The sequence below is a fragment of the Trachypithecus francoisi genome, unplaced genomic scaffold (assembly GCF_009764315.1).
Source record: "Trachypithecus francoisi isolate TF-2019V2 unplaced genomic scaffold, Tfra_2.0 Lachesis_group4, whole genome shotgun sequence".
Lineage (NCBI taxonomy): Eukaryota > Metazoa > Chordata > Mammalia > Primates > Cercopithecidae > Trachypithecus > Trachypithecus francoisi.
Genome location: NW_022681469.1, coordinates 141,475,613 through 141,496,961, shown reverse-complemented (window position 1 = coordinate 141,496,961; position 21,349 = coordinate 141,475,613). Strand labels below are relative to the sequence as shown.

Genomic DNA, 21,349 nt, shown 5'->3' with positions numbered 1-21,349 from the left:
GCTGACACAAGCAGGACATGCAGGCACTCCCTGTTGTGCTTTTGTTTCTCTCTTCCGTTCTCCCACTGGTCTAGGCCATGTTAGTGGAAAACTGGTGCCCAGCAAAGACATTTTATTTTATTTTTTTATTTTTTGAGATGGAGTTTTGCTGTCTCGCCCAGGCTGGAGTGCAGTGGCATGATCTCAGCTCACTGCAACCTCTGCCTCCCAGGTTCAAGCGATTCTCCTGCCTTAGCCTCCTGAGTAGCTGGGATTACAGGCATGCACCACCACGCCCAGCTAATTTTTGTATTTTTAGAAGAGACGGGGTTTCACCATGTTGGCCAGGATCGTCTTGAACTTCTGACCTCAGTTGATCCCCCTGCCTTGCCTCCCAAAGTGCTGGGATTATAGGCATGACCCACCTCACCCAGCCCCAGTAAAGACATTTTAAATGGAAAAGAAATACAGACAAACATAAATGGAGATAAATAATCTTAGTACTGGGAATAGAAGTGAGGGTGCAGAGGGATGATTTTAAACCCCATGCATCTTTGTTTTTCTATCCCAGCTTTAATAGAAAGAAATAATAAATTCACTGAACACTTATTTTAGAACATTTCCTGTGGGCCATACTGGGAGGAGGGGCAGTCAGTCACATAAATGCATCTGCTCTACGGATTTACAGGTCAGTCATAGCAGGAGATACGCACATGCATTCATGACACAAGACTGAGCATTTGCTGGGCCTGGCCTTGAGATGGTCACGATATTTACAGTTGGGTGCAGCAGACACACCATTCCCAAGGGTCTTACAGTATGTTCATGCAAACAAAACATTAGTCCTGGGCTTTTCTATAATGGAAACATTATTAAATGTTGAAAACATCTGTGCAGAAATTGGTGTCCCGTCCTTTCCCCCAAAATGGACAAGGCACTGTGTTTCAGACTTTGTATTTAATTTTCAGAATTTTTACTATTAAGTGCTTGTATGTAGTTTTCTTTTTATTTATCCTCCTTAAGTTTTTTGTTTGTTTGTTTTGTTTTTTAACTTGTGGTTTGATTTCTTGAGTCTTTTGAGAAATTCTCAGTATGTTTATTTTCCAATATTGCCTCAGCCTCATTCAATTTCTCCACCACTTCTTGGACTTCAATTATACGTATGTTAGAATTTGTAAGAATCATATCTCATGTCTCACCGTCTTTTGTGTATTTCTCATTCTTGTTCCTCTTTGTGCTTCAGACTGCATATTTTCTTCCTATTTTTCTCCCAGTTCACTCACAATTTCTTCTGCTGTGTTTAGTCTGCTGATAAAATCATGAACTGAATGCTTAATTTCATTTATTTTGTTTTTGAGTTCTAGATTTTCTCTTTGCATATATATATGTGTGTGTGTGTATATATATATGTTCTAGAGTACATGTGCACAATGTGCAGGTTTGTTACATATGTATACATGTGCCATGTTGGTGTGATGAACCCATTAACTCTCCATTTACATTAGGTATTTCTTTTAATGCTATCCCTCCCCACTCCCCACAGAATGGTGATCATTAAAAAGTCAGGAAACAATAGGTGCTGGAGAGGATGTGGAGAAATAGGAACACTTTTACACTGTTGGTGGGACTGTAAACTAGTTCAACCATTGTTGAAGACAGTCTGGCGATTCCTCAAGGATCTAGAACTAGAAATACCATTTGACCCAGTGATCCCATTACTGTCTATATACCAAAAGGACTATAGATCATGCTACTATAAAGACACATGTACATGTATGCTTATTGCAGCACTATTCACAACAGCAAAGACTTGGAACCAACCCAAATTTCCATCAATGATAGACTGGATTAAGGAAATGTGGCACATATACACCATGAAATACTATGCAGCCATAAAAAAGGGATGAGTTCATGTCCTTTGTCGGGACATGGATGAAGCTGGAAACCATCATTCTGAGCAAACTATCGCAAGGACAGAAAACCAAACACAGGGTGGGGAACATCATTTGATTATTCTTAATGGACTTCAGTTCTTTGATGAAATTCTCTTTGCTTCTGCTTTTTTAAACATTCTATTCAGTTATTTTAATATCTGTGGCTTTTAACATCAATTTTTGAACCAGCTGTGGGTGTTTTTTCTGTGTGTGGGGTGGTGACAGTCTCGGTTTTCATTTGTCATGTTTCCTGCCTTTGATGATCAGTTTTTTAAAATTAAATATTTGATACTGTATTTTTTTTTTTTTTTTTTTTTTTTGAGACGGAGTCTCGCTCTGTCATCCAAGCTGGAGTGCACTGGCCAGATCTCAGCTCACTGCAAGCTCCGCCTCCCGGGTTCACGCCATTCTCCTGCCTCAGCCTCCCGAGTAGCTGGGACTACAGGCGCCCGCCACCTCGCCCGGCTAGTTTTTTGTATTTTTTAGTAGAGACGGGGTTTCACCATGTTAGCCAGGATGGTCTCGATCTCCTGACCTTGTGATCCGCCCGCCTCGGCTTCCCAAAGTGCTGGGATTACAGGCTTGAGCCACTGCGCCCGGCCGATACTGTATTTTTAAAGCACAGACAAAGTCAGGCTCTGGGTGGGAGGCATATTCTTCAGAGAGGATATAATTTTTCTTACGGGCTACCTAGTCAGATCCAGTCATGGTCCTCTTGTTTCTAGTTTGTAGCCCTTCAGGGGTCTTACCTTGAAACCTTGTGGTGTTTGCAAAGGCCCCTCTTCCTAGGTACGTCTTGAACTGCTGTTTTTGGTTACTTAGCATCCGCTAAGACACTGCCACAATCCCTGCTGGTCTTTTTAGCTTCATAGCAGCTGGCTTTGTCTTGGTTACTGGGCACTGGGCCCTGTACCTCTGCCACTTAGGACTCAGAAATGCCTTGAGGGAAAACGTGCTCAGAGTGTTTGACTCTGTCTCTGCAGTCCTCATTTTTCTGAGACCTTGGCACTTCCAGAACTGGCTGCCTTGGTAGCTCTGAACTCAAAACTTTATCTCCCCAGAACAGTGTGATCACCATTGCTAGTTTGCATGTGGCCCCCTATACCACATGCTTCCAAATGGGTCAATGTCTGAGAAGGAAAAATGGCCATGGATCGCCTGCTCCCTTCCCTGGAGGTTTTGGCCCAGTAAGTCCTGGCTGCCTTGGGAGATCTGAATGGGTTCAAACTATTGTTGTTAGTATTTTGTGTAGCTTTCATAATTGTCCTCAGTGGAAGTGTAATTCCTGCATTGTAGCTGAAAATTAACGTGCTCTTTGTAGTATTGGCTTTGAGCTGTTGTAGCTGATGTGGCAATCTTTGATAGATAGGGGCTTACAGAATGAGTTGTAGGGAAAACAACATCATTTAGAAATCTCTAAATTTCAATACCCTCTCCAGGAGATGAATAATATGGACTTTTTTTCTACGTTAATCTTCTCTTACAATCCTCACTTGTTTTGAAACAGAAAACAAAATGACCAGTATTTCTAATAATATTATTTTATTGACCGTGGTAGATTGTCCATTTCTTGAAGCCTGGTTTAAAAAAAGAAAAAAAAAAGGCAAGGTGTTTTAAATATCCAGAAATAATGCAGCTACTGGGCGAGAGGAATGTGCCTGGGCTCAGGCATGGGACACAAGCAGGTTTGCATTCTGGCCCACCTGCGAGGGCGGCCGCTGCACCCCATGGTGTGGCCTGTGCAGCAGCGGGGTTGACCTGGAAAGCACCAGCATGGGTTTCTGCCCTCATAGCACTCAGTGTCGATGGCCCAGTTACCAGCTGGGGACCAAAGGAAGGTGGAGGACACCTAGGCCGCCCGGCTGCTGCAGGGCCTGCCCTTATGGTCTTTATGGGGAGAAGTCGCCTGCTGGTTTGCAGAGGAAAGGCCGTGCTGATTCTAAAGTGAGGTGCGGCCTAGATCATGGGGTGGAGAGTACATTATAGGACATCAGCCTTTGTGGGGGACGGGGCTGGAAGGACCAGCCCAGGGGGCCCAGTGTGTGTCTCCCCACATGACTGAAGGGATGCCAGTGCTGACCAGCTCGTGGTAATGGGCTGGACACTGTGTGGCGGACTGAATTAGGTCACTTTATTTTTTGGGAACAGTGATGGGTGAGAATAAACCCACGCTTGGGGTGATAGGGCTGGCCGTCTCCTCCAGCCTGTTACGGGTAGTGATGTCATGTTCAGTATGGCCATGGATGATAGAAAATCTCAAAGTCAACACTGTTTCTTGTGGAACATGCAAAAGCGGCAGATTATGACTTCTCCAGTCCTACAACTGAGGTCTCTCTGCTTTCTGTGTTCCCGCTACAGAACCACGAGGCTGCCCTGAGACGCTCAGTCACTCTGTGGGGATGTCAGAGAGCCCCATCGGACCCAAATCCATGATGCTCCGGGCCGACGCGCCCTCGACGCCCTCCTTCCAGCAGGCTTTTGCTTCTTCCTGCACCATTTCCAGCAACAGCCCCGGGCAGAGGAGAGAGGGGTAAGAAGATGGATCTTTAAACTTGGCACAACCTCCCCAAAGACACAGAATGCTGAGGGGCGTGTGGGACCAGTGGGGGCTTGCTCTTCAGAGAAGCTGAAGCTAGACCAGGCAGGGATTGGCCTGAAGATGGGGCAGGGCAGGGGACCAGGGCTGTGTGGTGACATATGAGAAAACATAGGGACATACAGGAAACAGAGGAAAAATCAGTCTTAGAAGGATTCTGGTTAACAGAAAGACCGGGGGGTGGGAGGGGGTGGGTATTAACAGGGAAAAATGGCCTATTTCTGCTTCAGAAAGATACTGCCCCTGAGGAAATTCATATGTGAGACCATTCCTCTTGCTCAGAATAGGAATAAGTTTCTTTATGCTTTGTTGTATGGACACGTAGCTCCCTATTTAACTTTTTAAATTCTACCTCCGTTCTCCTTAAAATAAAAGAGGAGCCCTCATCTAAGGACATTACACATAGACTCTGGACCCATGAGTGTTCCATTGTTAGTGAAATATGTGTGTCATGTGGTGTGGTTTTAGCTGTCTTTCCATACTCATAAGTGGGTGGTAATTTCCAGTAGTCTCTGTTGTATCCGTTAATCAGCTGGTTCATCTAGCAAGCATGGATTGAGGACTGATGGTGTGTCTGGCAGATAAAGGACATGGGGCAGAAGGATCACGCTGCCAGGAGGAGGGGACCTGCAGTGAACCAGTGGCCCCACTGCAGGGGATGAATGTGGGTGGCATCCCTGCCTAGTGCTGTGGGACAAGATGGGAGGGCATTTCTACTCCCGAGGGCACATGTGTATGTGGCCGTAGGTGCTGGGTAAGGGCTGGGAAAAGGCTTCCCAATGGGTACACAGCTGAGCTGCGTGTTAAAGGAAGAAAGGGCCTTGACCCAGTGAAGATGCAGGAGGGAACGTGCAGGAGGGAAGGCGCAGGGGCTGAGGGAGCAGCATCTGCGCATGTGGAGGCCTTCGTGGGGCGGCTCCCCTGGGTGACCTCATGCGGGCTGCAGCATCCAGGCATGAAGTGGGGGCTTGAAAGGCAGGCAGCATGAGCTCAGAGAGGGCCTTAGTGTACATAGTTTGGAAAATCCCTCCTGTGCTGCCTGGAGGGCCTCAGCACCCACTTCCCCATCCCTGTCTAACCATGTGGGTGACGCTTGCTGGTCTTCAGGTGTCTCTTTGTACCTTACGTGCTGTCTTGGTCGGCTTGTCTTTTGGACAGTTCCTCTTCTGCAGAACGCCAGTGGGTGGAGAGCAGCCCCAAGCCCACGGTCTCCCTGCTGGGGAGCGGCCGGCCCACCGGAAGTCCCCTCAGTGCTGAGTTATCCGGTACCAGGAAGGACTCCCCAGTGCTGTCCTGCTTCCCGCCGTCAGAGCTCCAGGCTTCTTTCCACAGCCATGAGCTGTCCCTAGCAGAGCCACCGGACTCCCTGGCGCCCCCCAGCAGCCAGACCTTCCTGGGCTTCGGCACCGCCCCAGTGGGAAGTGGCCTTTCGCCTGAGGAGGACCTGGGGGCCTTGCTGGCCAATTCTCACGGAGCGTCACCGACCCCCAGCATCCCACTGACAGCTACAGGGGCTGCTGACAATGGCTTCCTGTCCCACAACTTTCTCACGGTGGCGCCTGGACACAGCAGCCACCACAGTCCAGGCCTGCAGGGCCAGGGTGTGACCCTGCCTGGGCAGCCGCCCCTCCCTGAGAAGAAGCGGGCCTCGGAGGGGGATCGTTCTTTGGGCTCAGTCTCCCCTTCCTCCAGTGGCTTCTCCAGCCCGCACAGTGGGAGCACCATCAGTATCCCCTTCCCAAATGTCCTTCCGGACTTTTCCAAGGCCTCAGAGGTGGCCTCACCTCTGCCAGGTAGGTGTGTTTCCAGCGGGTGGGAGGGCTCCTCTGTCCATTCACTCAGGAAGGGAAGGGCTCAGACCTGCAGCTGAGCTGGCACATCTCTAGTGCTGGGCCAGGCACCTGGAGAGAAAATCCAGAGCCATTGGGGTACTTTTCCATTTTCCTGGTCCAAAGCCAAGCACTGGCCCAGGCTTCTCATTCACTCTTCTTGGCTTCTGTGTTTGGCTACCTTGAATTCCTTCCAGTTGTAGAAAGTGCCGACAGCTGCAGTGGTTCTGTTTTCCGTTTCACTTGGGAACATGGCTTTTTGTAAATAACAAATTGCTTGTCAAATTAAATGAATTCATCCAAAACGCAATTATGAAATATTTCAAGTGTATAAGAAGCAATGTGGTCTATGGGTTAAACAACACCAACTTTGCCCTCTGTTTCCTTGCTACCTTCCTATGTATTCTTAAAAATGTATTGCAAAGGCCCAATCCAAGCATCCTGTTGTTTTGTTTTGTGTTATAAAGTTGTCACTGCCTCGTCCATCTCAGTCATTTCAAAGGCAGGGTTCCCTTTCCTTAGAACGTCCCTCGCTTGCTTGCCCTTGGCATGCGATTTGGACTTCTGGGATCACAGCAGATGAGAGGTTGCAAGAAGAAAAGTGTCCATCATGGTCACTGTTTTTAAATTTTGCTTTGCAGATAGTCCAGGTGATAAACTTGTGATTGTGAAATTTGTTCAAGACACTTCCAAGTTCTGGTACAAGGCGGATATTTCAAGAGAACAAGGTACGTGGAGAGGATGAGGGCCTCCCTGGGCATCTGCCATCCTGCCTGCTTCACTGCCTTGTGTTAGGATGGCCCCCGCAGTGGGAACATCAGGCAGCCGTGGCCTTGTTATGGATTGAGTTCGAGCAGGGCCCACACATTATTCCATGCCTCCTGGGGAAATGCTACAAACTTTACGTTTTTATAGGGAAACACTCACTACTAATGAGAGAGTTGGTGAGGAATGGGCCCCAGCCATGAGCATTCCAGCGTGTAGGGTGTAATTTCTGGCTGCTTGCACCAGCCAGTGGCTTACCAGTGATGCCAGCCCATAACTGCTGACTGTAAGAAGGAGACACACTCTCCGGCATCTCCATGAAACCACAGAGGACAGGGTGAGGAAGCAGGAGAGACACTCTGCTCTGAGAAGTCAGGGACTCCGTGTGCTCGTGAACACCTATATAAGCACTTAATAATGAGACCCGGTTGTGGATTTAACCGCATGCCTCACACACAAACCAGGCAGAGCATCTCTCTGCTTGTTATGGTGTCAGGCATTTTTTTTTTATTTGAAATCATTAATGTTAATTTTTGAGCAGTGAATATTTGAATGTTTTGAGCATTACTTTTTGCCAGAGCATGAATAGAAGAGATGTGGGAGAGGAAGGTTAGCAAGCTCTTCTGGGCAGTCTTCCTTGGAGGCAGCCCCTGGGCAATGAGCAGAATTCACAGGGTGCTTCCCTTGGCTGTGGAATGGATGTATGTCTCAGCTGAGCGTACCTTCCTCTGGATACCTCATTTTGGCAGTGCATAGAGTTTGGATATACCTCGGAAAAGATGGTGTGTGACTGGCACGGCAGGGCAGGGCCATGGCTCCAGTGCCTGGAAGACAGAGTCAGGATTCCTAGGTACCAAAGTGAATCCCAGTGGCCTCCTGGTGGCGGCTGGAGTGAGAGAGGGAATGGGTTGGTTTAGGGTAGTGAGAAATGACAAGCTGCCCGCAGTCAGCAGGAGACCCACTTGACTCCTCTGTGCCTCATTATCTCAACTTCAGAAGAAAATAAAGCTCTCTCCTTATGAAGATGCCTCAGGAATGCCTAGAGATGAGTAGTTGAGTGGCAGAAAAATAGCACTGTCCAGCTCTCCACTGAAATCCTGCTATTCAGTTATGCAGATGATAGAAATGGTAAGAATGTGCATCTCTTAGGATCTCAAAGAAGTGATTGTCATTTTAAGTGGAAGAGAGAGAAAAAAAGCCCATGGCCTGGAAAGACCTTCATTTCCCTGAATTGGCCTTTGTGAAATGCTGCCCACCATGGCCGAGGGCCCCCCTGCGGCCGGATGCTGTGTGCCTGTTGCCACCACCAAGGCCCTGCTTGTGTCTCAAGAATCCCGACGACTGTGGCCCCCAGTGCCTCGGCACCTCCTCCAGCTGGCCAGACTCAGAGGTGCCTATCCAGCATCATGTCCTAGGAGGTTCTGCACAGACCTTTCCACTCTATTGGCGCCGTCTTCTAGAGCAGGGCGATGTGTGGGGCTGGATGCCCCCTTCTCTCATCGTGCAATGTCATTGTAGCAGAGGGATCTGAAACAGACAGATTTGGGTTGGAGCGCACTGCTGGCTTAACTCAGCAGGGTAGCGAGGTTCGAGCCTGCCGTGGGGGGTTGCTGTGAGTGGTGCCATGTGGAAGGTACCTGCCCTTGCTGGCGCCTGGTAGATGCAGGATAAGTGGATGTGGATGTGCAGTACGGGTAGGGGCTGCTGTTGGCATGTGCCTGGTCTTCAGCACACATTGTAGAAGGTTTGCTGGGAGGACCCCATCTCAGGATGGCCAACATGTGCATTGAGTGTTAGTTTTTCCAGCTGTGCTCTAAAAGGATAACCTCCATTTTCTACATATTTTATATAGAAGAGACCTGTGCAGACGAACCTTCTACTGCCTGTGTCAGAGTCTCCAAACAGCAGAAGGCTGCCCATGGGTGTCATTTATTTGGGTTTTAACTGTCAGATGTGCCTTTTTCTAGAAAAGCTGCAGTGACATTTCAGGGTGATGCAGGAGGGAAAAAAACACCCAGATAGCCTCTTTGGGAGTGCAATTTGTCACATACTTAATTCCTTAAGGTTTCCTAAAGCTAACATAAAAATACCTCAGGAGGAAAAGAGGACCTTAAGGTAAAATCAAAATTAAGTACTACCATCCCAGTTGTACTTCTGGGTGTTGCTTCTCCAGATGCTGTGAAAGTACTCGTTGCAGGGTGAGACAGTGTGAGATGGTGAGAGTAGAATCGCTTGCCTCCCCTCTCCCCACCCCCAACTGCCAGTACCAGGGTGGAGCGCGGCTTCTGTGTGTAGTGTGTGGACGCTCATTTTTACAACTTCAGCACACCAAGCTCCTCAGCCCACTTTTGTTTGGAAAAGCAACGGATCTAAAATTCTCCTCTTACTCCCATTGCCTGCGCAGGAGAGCACAGCCCCTTCGCACTCTTGCAGCCTGGCGGCTGGGGCTTCCCTCCCAGCCTGGGGAGAACTGGGCGGAGCAAAGCCTGTGTTCCCTCCGCTGCCATCCACATGTACCTCGAGTCTCAGTCCTGTGAGGCTTCTACACTTTATTTACCACAGGGAAGTAAAACCGTGACTTACAAAAAGAAAAGCTCTAAGGTATATCACAGTTGAAACAAAATGTAAGCAATTTTTTGTCCTACTTAGGAAAAACAAAAAAAGTAGGCCTAGCGCAGTGACTCACTCCTGTAATCCCAGCACTTAGGGAGGCTGAGGTGGGAGGATCACTTGAGCCCTGGAGTTCATAGTGAGACCCTCTCTACCAAAAATCTAAAAACATTAGCTGGATATGGTGGTGCACACTTGTAGTCCCAGCTACTCAGGAAGCTGAGGTGAGAGGATCGCTTGAGCCCAGGAGGTTGAGGCTGCAGTGAGCTATGATTGCGTCACTGCACTTCAGTTTGGGCAACAGAGCGTGAGAGCCTGTCTCAAAACAATAAAAATTAAAAATTGGAAAAAAGTAATGCACGATTAGCCGTCAAGTTCATAGACTATGCTGTGAGAAAACGTGCACCAGAATTCAGGGTTTATTCCCATGACCTGTGCCCTGCTCCAAGAGGGCCCCCCCATCCCAGCCCTGGGTCCCTTGCGTGGGCGGCTGCAGGCCTGGCTGGAGCTACCAGCAGTCTGGGGCATGCACGGTGAGCCTGCCTGTGTTTTCCTGCCCATCCGTCCCCCTGCGTGCAGTTTAGAAGCTCCTGCTTCATCCCCAGGGGCATGTTGAGCTCCTCCCCTGTGACCTCATCCTGTACACAGGGCCACAGTGCAGAGCATTGACAAATGTGTAAAAGAAACCATTTGTTTCATCCTATGGCCAGACAGATGCCCTGGCTGTGGGTCCGGGCAGGCCTGGGGGCATGTGAGGGGCCTCTGTGGGAGTGCGCCATGGAGGTGTTTACTGAGGCATGCCGGGGGCCTCCCACCACTTATTGGTTCATGTTCTGTGCCCTGATTGCTTCCAGACAGAGCCTTTGGCATTCCAGGAAGGCAGCATTTCCATGGCTGTAATTATGTATAATCTTATACTCTAAAGCCCCAGTTTTCCCCCTTTTGTAAAATAAAGAGTAAATGCCTAGAAAAGAAATTCTGAGATATAGTCTAGTTATCAGGGAACACTCTGGCCTGTCTGAGCAGCATCAAGTTGAGGTTACTATTACCCTAACCTACTCCCTCTTCTTCCTATGTCATGAAGTGGGAGATGCCAGATTTTGGCCATTAAGGGGAGAGATTTTTTGAAGCAATGATTATGATTAGCTGAATGCCTGCCAGCCTCACCAGGGAACCTGGGTGACCACCGTGCGAGGCCCTGGATTGGCGGGCACATGGAGAACGTGTCCTTAGCCCCATCCAGGCTGGGCTCATTTGGCCCCATCAGCCATGGAGCCATGGGATAGAGGGCCACCTTCAGGCCAGGTTTTTGTTACTTTCTTGGTGAATCTTGGAATTTGTATTAAATTTTCAGTAACATTTTGGGTATGCCCTTTCTATCATCAGAAAATGTAATTAGAAACTTCTTTCCTGGCCGGGCGCAGTGGCTCATGCCTGTAATCCCAACACTTTGGGAGGCCGATGCGGGTGGATCACGAGGTCAGGAGATCGAGACCATCCTGGCTAACGTGGTGAAACCCTGTCTCTACTAAAAATACAAAAAATTAGCCAGACGTGGTGGCACGCGCCTGTAGTCCCAGCTACTCGGGAGGCTGAGGCAGGAGAATCACTTGAATCCGGGAGGTGGAGGTTGCAGTGAGCCGAGACCACGCCACTGCACTCCAGCCTGGGCAACAGAGCAAGACACCGTCTGAAAAAAAAAACAAAAAACTTCTCTCCTGTTAGGCTGTTGGAAGAGTCCATGTTCTAAAACCTTTAAGAAAAATGCCACAGGATGCAATGTCCTAGCAGCAGCAGGGTGTGCTGCAACAGCCGCCCTCCCACTGCCTGTCTCTCCCCTTTGTGTATGTTTGAACCTGGTCTTGTTACTTACTCAGCGTGAGCCTCGGTTTCCCGGGCTCTCAGGTGGGGACCATCATTTGGACATCACAGGTGTTGTGAGATTAACAAAAATCCTGTGTTTTTCCATGGGCAGCCCACAGGACAGTGCCCGGCACCTCAGTCTAACTAAAGACAGGGATGTTCCTGTCCCTTCTGCCTCCTCAACAGGCAGGCCCACCCTTGAAACATACATGACACCACAGAGACCTCCCTGAGGGCCCCTCAACTGCATGGACATATTCTTCCAGCCAAGCAGGGGGATCCCAGCCAGGTCCCCACTGACCCAATTTGCAAAAAGAGTAAGAGGAAGAGGACCTATCCCAAGGTTATGAGTGGGCATAGACCTTTGTCCACCCGGCAGACATGCTTGTCTTTCTCCTCCCTTTCTCCAGCTATCGCCATGTTGAAGGATAAGGAGCCAGGCTCATTCATCGTTCGAGACAGCCATTCCTTCCGAGGGGCCTATGGCCTGGCCATGAAGGTGGCCACACCCCCACCTTCAGTCCTGCAGCTGAACAAGAAAGGTAAGGTTACCACTCCCTATTGATCTGTTCAGCTCATCCACAGAGAAGCTCTGTTGGTTTATTATTTGGCTAATAAGATAGAAGATGACTTTAACAATACCCACACATTTTTTTCTTAGTATTTTTTTTTTCAGGTATATTTTACAAAGTATTCACCTTATTTAAGAAAGAACATTAATTTGTTACTTTTATTTTCTTTTGTTTTAAATAGGGAATCCATATCATTGCTCAAAAATTAGAACCATAGGGTAAGGCATCCACTAAGCCCGTTTTGCTTCCATTTCGGCTCCACCTCCCTCACTACCCTCTCACCTCCTTTGGGCAGCCATCTGGAGTAGATTCGTGTGTGTCTTTTCACTGATTACCTGTCCAAATGCAGGCAAATACAAATTTTTATGTGAAAACTAGCATACAACGAGCACTATTCTTGTATACAAGAATAGTGTATCTAAAAAAGTGTATCTGTACCCAGTAGGGTATTTTTAGATGGATTAAAAGTGATACTAGAATAAGCCTAGACTCATGAGAGATCTCTAATGCAGGTAAAGGAGTATGCCTGCCTGAATCCTTTTTGCATTAAAAGTCATGGCAAAAACCATAATGACTTTTGCACCAACCTGTAATAGAAGGATTTCTATTCCTTTGGGTATAGTACCCAGTAATGGGATGGCTGGGTCAATGGTATTACTGCCTCTAGGTCTTTGGGGAATCGCCACGCTGTCTTCCACAATGGTTGAACTATTTTACACTCTCACCAACCGTGCAAAAGCATTCCTTTTTCTCCACAACCTCGCCAGCATCCACCGATCATATTTCTAAGGTTGCTTGTAGCTGTTGCTGTTGTTCCCTTTGGAAGTTCATGGCTTTCTATCTTATGAAAATCCTGCAACCAATTGATCCGTTCTGTTGTTGGTGGACACTTGATTTTCAGTTTATTCTTTTTTTTTTTTTTCCTTTTTTCTCCCCCTGCCCGTTTTGCCCCGTTACACTCATCTTTGTGTGCTACCATGCTGCAGACTCTAAGGAAGGGGAAGCTATTCTTTCACTCTGTCTCCCCAAATGGAAATTGTGGGCTGAGGGGACATTGCAGGTTTTTGGTTCCCTGTAAGGGGAACTTGACTCGCTAGGAGTGGGGAAATCAGAGGCAGCTCGGATTTTAAACTCCCTGTGTTTGCAGAAAAGTAAGACACCCACCTGGTTCACACATGCTCTGTGCCTAACACCCAAGAAGATTTTTCCAAATTCTCGGATGAAACCTCTGCTTCATGCTTCCTGGAGAAAATCGCCTTGGAGTTACACCCTGTGGAATGTATGATTTGGCTGCCAGGAGGTCCAGCCTCAGGCAGGGCTGTAGCGTTTCCAGGGAACATAGATGGGTTCATTTTGGCACAGGTAATGGTGTGAGAGTGGAAGAGGTGAGGAGTGAGTCTGGGAAGGACCCGGGGCTCAGTCAAAGCTCAGTCCCGAAGCCTGTGGATACTGACTGTCTTGAAGCAACGTGGAGAGAAGGCATTGTGTAGGGGAGAAAGAACAGGTAATTCTTGAAAAGTAGGATCTTCTAGCATCCAGAATTCCAGCATAAGAAGCCCAACAGGATGCCACTTCTGAGTGGAAATAACGGCTTTTGTAACTGGAGAGCTGAATTAGACCTGATTGTTGAGGACTGTTCAAGCCTTATTTGGAAGCAAACTTTATAATGATGGCAGGAAAAAGGGTCGCAGGACCAAGAGCATCTGGCAAGTCTGCAGAGATGAGAGATTATTGGGAGAGCAGGAATGATGGATGGTTTTACTTGGCTCCTTGGTTTCCGTGTGAAGTTTTAAAGCAGGACAAATAACATTTCTGCATGCATTGTCTTTTTGGAGTCTAGATGAGAAGGTACAACTATTCTTATCTCTGTGTGTGCATCCTGCCTCTCTGACAGATTTTGAACTCAATCTGAAGATGAAGGGAACAAAAAGGGGATATTAGAATAGCAAACTTCAGGAAACCCAGCATGGTTGGTGGCCTCTGGGTGAAATCTTATCTGGCTGCTGTTGTCTTCACCCTGCCCCTGGATTTGACATTCAGATTTCACAATTCAAGGACAGATTTGAGCAAAGAATTTACCAGCTCATAAAGAGCCACAGCCATTCACCATACCACTTCCAGTAAACTGGAGATGGGACAGCTAGGGACGTTCTGGATGCCGTTCTCCAGAGAGCCTTGGCTAGAAGGACTTCCCACTAGCCATTTCTCATGAGTGGCATCCAGATCCACGCTTGGTGTCCACTTCAGTTTGGAAGCCAGGCATCATTTTCCTCCCACAACTGAATGGCAGTATGTTCTTATCCCGGTTTAATTCAACACAGCCTTTTATGGAATCTGATCATTTCCTTTTCTGCAAACTTTACTGCCCTTGTGAAATGCTGACACAGTGATGTTTGTCATGTTTATAAACATCTTTTGGAAGCCCACTGTGGGCAAGGCACTGGGGATCAAGCCCAACTCCAGTGGGTCCTGCTGCCAGGAGGTTTCCAACATCAGAAATGTTAGAAGTTTAGGCAGACATGCCGCAATGGAGGGTGATGAAGGAAGCACTGGAGCACAGAAATACAGCACACTGTGAAGGTCTGTTGGACTCATTAGCATAGGGCAGCGACTTCTTGTCTTTTGGTTATGCTGTTTGTACTTTTCCACTCTCAGACAGTTTCGCCATCCAGTGGCTTTTTATGATGTGTTTTCTCTTTGGACTCATGGGCTGGCCTGAAGCAGATGTACTGTTTACTATTAATAGCAATGTGGTAGAGTGCTGCTCCTGTGCAGCTGAGTGCTTGCTTTCTGGAAGGTTTTGCAGATCCAGGTTCCTGGTTAAATCCCACCCGGAAGACTGACCTCCTTCCAGCTCTTTTTAGCGATTCATTCTAGGTATCATTTTGTGTCTGAGCCTTTCTCGCCTCTCCTCTTTGGGAGGGGATTCAATTGGAGATTCATGATCCTCTTTCTTAGCTGCAAGCTCATGCCCTTCATTGGGGATTCTTGCTGAAGGTTTGAAGGCCTTTCCCAAGGTACCTCTCCAGCCCCTACACTGTCACTGCAAGCGTTCCCACCCTGTATCTGGCCTAGCCTGTGCTCATCCAGTCATCCTGCAGCCTGGCTACCATTCCTAGGATGAAGATGGTTCTTGGCAGCCTCTTCTGCAGTGGCTCGACTCGTATTCAGAGAAGAACCTTTTCAACTGTAGCTCCTGGCTTTTATGTTCTGTCTATTGAATTCTCCCATGCTCCCCTTTCCAAAAAATGCTTCTTTCTTTACATTTCTCGTCACAGCTGGAGATTTGGCCAATGAACTCGTCAGGCACTTTTTGATCGAGTGTACCCCGAAGGGAGTGCGGTTGAAAGGGTGCTCGAATGAACCATATTTCGGTGAGTTGCTTGAGAGATTGCTGTCAATGTTCTGAACTCATGAGGCCTGGATTCCCTCTGCTCACCTACCTGAGATTTGGTACCATCAGTCTTGTGATGGTTTATTCATATTTCAGTCCCCAGTTCTGAAATCCCGCTAATCTGAATTATTACCTTTAAGATAAACTAGATTTGAAATTGTTCTTAAAAGTTTTGTTAAAACCAAACAAATGAAAAGCAACATACCAGAAGTAGCAATCACAGACATCAATAAGATTCTGTCCTAGTTGGCAAGCAGATCCGGAGAAGGTTGGATCTCCAGCGTCACCCTATCCCACAGCACAAGGAACAGCACAGAGCTCCCAACAGAGCACCCTCCCATCCCTGCAAATTGGGAGCCTTCCCTACCTCATGAGCTTGTTGGAAAGATGACTTGAGCTAGCCACACAAAGCATAGTGCAGCCTTAGGCATCATCATTTTTAGAGCTTTGTTAAGAAGCATTATACAGGGCCAATATATAAGGTTAAAGTTGGAGTTGGCTTGATTCAAGATCCAGCAAACTGTATGCTTTAGTCTTTATAATTTGGTAATGATGTGTCTATGATAAGAATAATCAACAGTTCACTTTACTTACCTCTCAGCTATCTTGTAGAACTTGTTACTTCTTTGAAGTTTTGCACAAAGCTGCACACTAATCTAACATACCAGCTGCTGAAAAGATAAGGACTCAGCCTTTGCATCAGTTTCATTCCAGCTAATAAATTGGCTGAGCACACAACAGCTACAGTGGTTGTTGACTCTTGTTTGCTCTCTGTCCACTTTGCAGGGAGCCTGACAGCCTTGGTATGCCAGCATTCCATCACGCCCTTGGCCTTGCCGTGCAAGCTCCTTATCCCAGAGAGAGGTAAGGGGTCCTCAGTGCTAGTTTGGCTCTATGTAGATTGTCTGCAGTCAAGGCCACTGGTTTTAGAGATCCATAAAGATCCACTGAGAAAAATAATAAGACTGGAAGTTTTTTTGTATTCTCGTGGTTGAACCCAAGAAAAGGCCAATGAGTTCACCCAAATCAAGGAGAGAAGAGGAGATTCTGCTTCACTGACAGCTCCCAGATAGCTTTACTTCATGGATTTTGATGAAAGATTTCTATAGAGCAAAGATTCTGTAGCTTAAAAATATAAAACCCTCAGACAAAGAAGGCTTCAGGGTCACTGACATTTAATTTTTACATTTCTACAAAATGGGCAAAATGTTGATGTTGTTGAACTTAGACGATGGATGCACTGTTCTTTTTACTTTTATGTTTGTTGAACAGTATCCTTAATAAAATTAAATAGCACCCACAGCATGTCAGGGCGATGTGACCGTATGTCGCACTTTCCTAAGCAGTCACAACTTCACATAAAAATGGTCTAACTTAATACACAGACAGGTAAATGTGATTTACCTTTCAAAGTGTCATTATTCATATGACTAACGCAGTGATTAGAAAAATATTTTGTTAGGCCTTTTCATCTCTACTTTTGTTCAGAATGTGATCATGGTTTCTGTGGGCCAGATTATTGTCCCAAAGAGACTCTTGACTCTGCAAAACCATTGCATGTCACCATCTGGGAATTCTGTCATCAATTTGTCTAACTTTGCCATGAGGATTCTTGGTCAGGAGCAGGACTCATTTCTGTATTTTCTTGCCCCTTCCTACAGATCCATTGGAGGAAATAGCAGAAAATTCTCCCCAAACAGCAGCCAATTCAGCAGCTGAGCTGTTGAAGCAGGGGGCAGGTCAGTAAATGCAGCTCCGTTTCTACATCTGGTGACTGGGGAGAAAAAGGACTCACTGACACAACTTCCTTTTGCACTTTCAGTATTCAGGTTTCCTTTCTTTTCTGTGAGCCTTGAAAGAGGTTTCCTTTTATAGAAGCTTGCACAGAGCTGGGTGGGGTTCAGTTTTTGGGACATCAACAAGGGCTTCATGAGCCGGTCTAACTTGAGCAAGACTAAATTCAGTGGAATAAATGTCAAGCCCTGGATTTAGTTTGGGGGAAAATATAGTAAGACAGGATGTGGGTGACCTGTCTCGGCAGCTGTAAATTTAAAATGTTCCAGAGACATGACTCATCAAGTCACTTGACATGAGTCAACAATTTGACCCACACTGCCAGCAACCCCAGTGAGACATGCAACAACCAAGAACCAGCTCGCCAGAGAGAGCAGGTCACTTAAAAAAAAATGTGTTCATAGAGTTTCTTTTTTAGAGCAGTGACAGATTCACAGCAAAATGGAGAAGAAGGTACAGAGATATACCATATACACGCATAGCCTCCCTGCTGTCAACATCCCCCAGCAAAGTGGTGCACATGTTACAGTTGATGAACCTGCATTAACACAGCCTGAGTCCCTAGTTCAGGGACTTGATATTTAGGTTCACCTTGATGTCATGCATTCTGTGGGTCTGGACAAATGCATAATGACAGGTAATTGCTGTTACAGTATCATAGTGAATAGTTTTATTGCCCTCAAAATCCTCTGTGCTCTTTCTGTTCGTCCTCTCTCCCCCACCAACCCCAGGCAACCACTCATCTTTTTATTGTCTCCATATTTTCAACTTTTCCAGTATTGTCATATAGTTGAAACCATACAGTTCATAGCCTTTTGAGGCTGGCTCCTTTCACTTAGTAATATGCATTTAAGTTTCCTCCATGTGTTTTTATGGCTTGATAGCTCATATTTTTTTTTTATCAGTGAGTATTTTATTGTCTGGGTGTACCAGTTTAGTAACCCATTCACCCACTAAAGGACATTGTGGGTGCTTTCAGGTTTTGGCAGTAATGAATAAAGCTGCTGTAAACACCCATGTGCAGGTTTTTGAGTGGATATGCGTTTTCAGCTCCTGTGGGTGGATACCAAGGAGCGCATTCTTCGATTGTATGGTAAGAGTGTGTTTAGTTTTATAAGGTACAGGCAAACTGTCTTCCAATGCGGCTGTTCTGCTTTGCATTCCCACTAGCAATGAATGTGAGTTCTTGTTGCCCCACATCCTCACCAGAATTTGGTGTTGCCAGTGTTCTGGATTGTGGCTTTTCTAATAGTAACATAGTGGTATCTCATTGTTTCTGATAACTTACGATGTGGAGTGCCTTTTCAGATGCTTATTTACCATCTGTATATCTTATTTGGTGAGGTGTCCATAGAGGCCTTTGGCTTGTTTGTTTAATTGGGTTTTTGTTATCTTATTGTTAAATTTTAGGAGTTATTTGTGTGTTTTAGACACTAGTCCTTTACCTGATAGACCTTTTGAAAATATTTTCTTCCATTTCATGGCTTGCCTTTTCATTCTTTTACAGAGCAGAAATTTTTAATTTTAATAAAATACAGTTTATTGATTTCTTATTTTATGGATTGTGACTTTGGTATTGTATCTTAAAATTCACCACCAAACCCAAGGCCAGCTAGATTTTATAGTTTCAAATTTTACCTTTAAGTCTATGATCCATTTTAAGTTAATTTTTGTGAAGGAGGTAAGGTCTGTGTCTTGATTCATTTTTTATTTTTTTGCCTGCAGATGTCCAGTTGCTTCTGTACCACCAGTTAAAAAAATCGGTCTTTTCGCAATTGTATTGCCTTTGCTATTTTGTCTAAGATCAGTTAACTGTATTCACGTGGGTCTACTTTCGAGTTCTTTAATTGACCTATTTGTTCTTTCACCAATATCACATTTTCTTGATTGCTTTAGCTTTATAGTAATCCTGGAAGTCAAATAATGTCAGTCCTCCAACTTTGCTCTTCTCTTTCAATATTGTGTTTGCTATTTTTGGTCTTTTGCCTTTCTGTATTAACTGTAGAGTCACTTTGTCAGTATACATAAAATAACTTGCTGGGATTTTTATTGAGATTGTGTTGAATCTATAGATGAAGTTAGGAAGAACTGATATCTTGACAAAAGTTGAGTCCTATCCATGAATATGGAATATCTCTCCATTTATTTAGTTTTTTGTATCTTTCTTCAGAGTTTTATAGTGTTCCTCATATAGACCTTGTCTGTAGTTTGTTAGATTTAAATGTAAGTAGTTTTTGGGAGGTGCTACTGTAAATGGTATTGTGTATTTAATTTCAAATTTTACTTGTTTATTGCTGGTCTGTAGGAAAACAATTGACCATTTGTACGTTAAGCCTATATCCAGCAATCTTTCTGTAATTGCTTATTTGTTCCAGGACAGGTTACTTTTGCAGCATTAGATGCAGTCCTAGTGGCCCCAGTTTAAGAAGGCTGTAAACAAACCACACACCATAGGGCTCTTGTGGTTCTGTGGCCATGAGGGAGGGACACAGCTAGAGAGGACAGTGGGACCTGCTGACTTTCAAACCTTGAGTTTCAAAACCGTTGGAAGTCTTTTGCTCAAGGTAGGTGTTTACTGTAAGAAATGTTGGGGATGGGATTTCTGAGTCTGGCAGAAGATTGGACTAGAAATACCTCCATTCTGTACCTCATAACTGCAGAGTAGTTTACAGGTTTAACTCCACAATAAAGGTATATGAAATATGTAGGTATTTTCTTATTTCCTCTATAATTTGTATTATTTTTCTATGTAGCTTTTCTCTGTAAACTTATACATCACTGTGTCTGTTACCTAGCTAAAGTAAAATTACTTTGTTTTGAATGGAATTGCAGTGTTTAAGTCATTTTAGACTCTCCTTATAGAATCAGTTACCTGTGGCCAAAATAAAGGTGAAAATAGCTTGCCCCAAATTGCAAGTGTGCTAAAGCTCGAAGCTCCAAAATGAAGTGTAGCTGTGGTCATGGGTTTCCGGCCATGTTCTGCCACTCAGGATTTTGATCTCTGTCAAATCACTTAGCTTTGCAGACCTGAGGTTTGTATCTGGTCAGTGGGGATAGTAATATTTCCACACATAGCTGTTGAAAAGATTAAATGAATAGGACATTGAAAATGCCTTGGGAGCATTTTTCTGGCCCAAGAGAAATGGTCTTTCCTGGGAAGCCAGCCTTGCCCTTTCCCTTGTGAGATCTAGATCTCACCTTTAGGCCTGGGCTGGTCCTGGGCCACAGCCCCTAAATCTGTTTAAGTCTGTTTCCCTGGAGCCCATCATGATTCTTAGCTTTCTTCTGTTAAAGTAACAGTGGACCCTGTCTGTGGGTCCCAGTGAAGTGCCCAGGAGGATGCAGGAATTTACTGTAGACCTCTCTGATGAGCAGCTCACTCACTCTCAACTGAGGAGACAGGGCTACGAAGCCAGATCCACTCTGATGGATTTATTTGTTTCAGTTGCACCTTTTAAAAATGTCTTTGAAATTTTGAAAACCTTTAATTAATGGTTTTTAAATCACTGCATTGTCATTGTTCCAGAAAGCGCAGAAGAACAGTGATAGCGACAGGCACAGAGCACTTGTCCTGCCCAGCTTATTGGCTCCTCCCCTTCACCCACAAGGCATGTGGGTGTAGTGTCCTGTCATCCTGTGTCATAGACAGAGGACCCAAGGTGGCAGCTCTGGCTCCTGAATGGCAGATCTAGGCCTGGTGTTCAGCTCCCACGTCTAGCCATGCCCATATCGTCTCAGGGACACAGCCCTGCCCATTCAGCCCAATATGGTAGCACCAGGGGACACGCAATTTCATTTTTCTCCTTTAACTTCCTAGTTATCCTGCATTCATCCAGTAAGTGTGGAATTAATAAATGAATTGAATGAATTTAGTTGATCATAGCAGTGCATCCTGATAGCACTTGTTTTTAGATATTAAAACTTTCTCTTCTATCCTGACTTATTTTTAAGTATAATTTTCCATCTTTTAAAATTACATTGAAATGTATCGATAACCCCAATTTTTTTAAGGG

At 45.8% G+C, this 21,349-nt stretch overlaps 1 protein-coding gene across 14 annotated transcripts in view; it reads left to right on the top strand.

Annotated features, from left to right (window-relative positions):
* The window catches only part of TNS3 (tensin 3), a 353,662-nt gene that overhangs the window by 320,849 nt on the left and 11,464 nt on the right, over positions 1–21,349 (top strand). For all 14 annotated transcript variants that reach the window (XM_033194200.1, XM_033194198.1, XM_033194194.1 and 11 more), the window contains 7 exons: positions 4,272–4,443; positions 5,668–6,302; positions 6,980–7,066; positions 11,987–12,118; positions 15,427–15,522; positions 16,329–16,406; positions 17,204–17,281. In XM_033194200.1, coding sequence (XP_033050091.1) covers positions 4,272–4,443; positions 5,668–6,302; positions 6,980–7,066; positions 11,987–12,118; positions 15,427–15,522; positions 16,329–16,406; positions 17,204–17,281 — 1,278 coding nt within the window. The remainder of the gene's footprint in view (positions 1–4,271; positions 4,444–5,667; positions 6,303–6,979; positions 7,067–11,986; positions 12,119–15,426; positions 15,523–16,328; positions 16,407–17,203; positions 17,282–21,349) is intronic.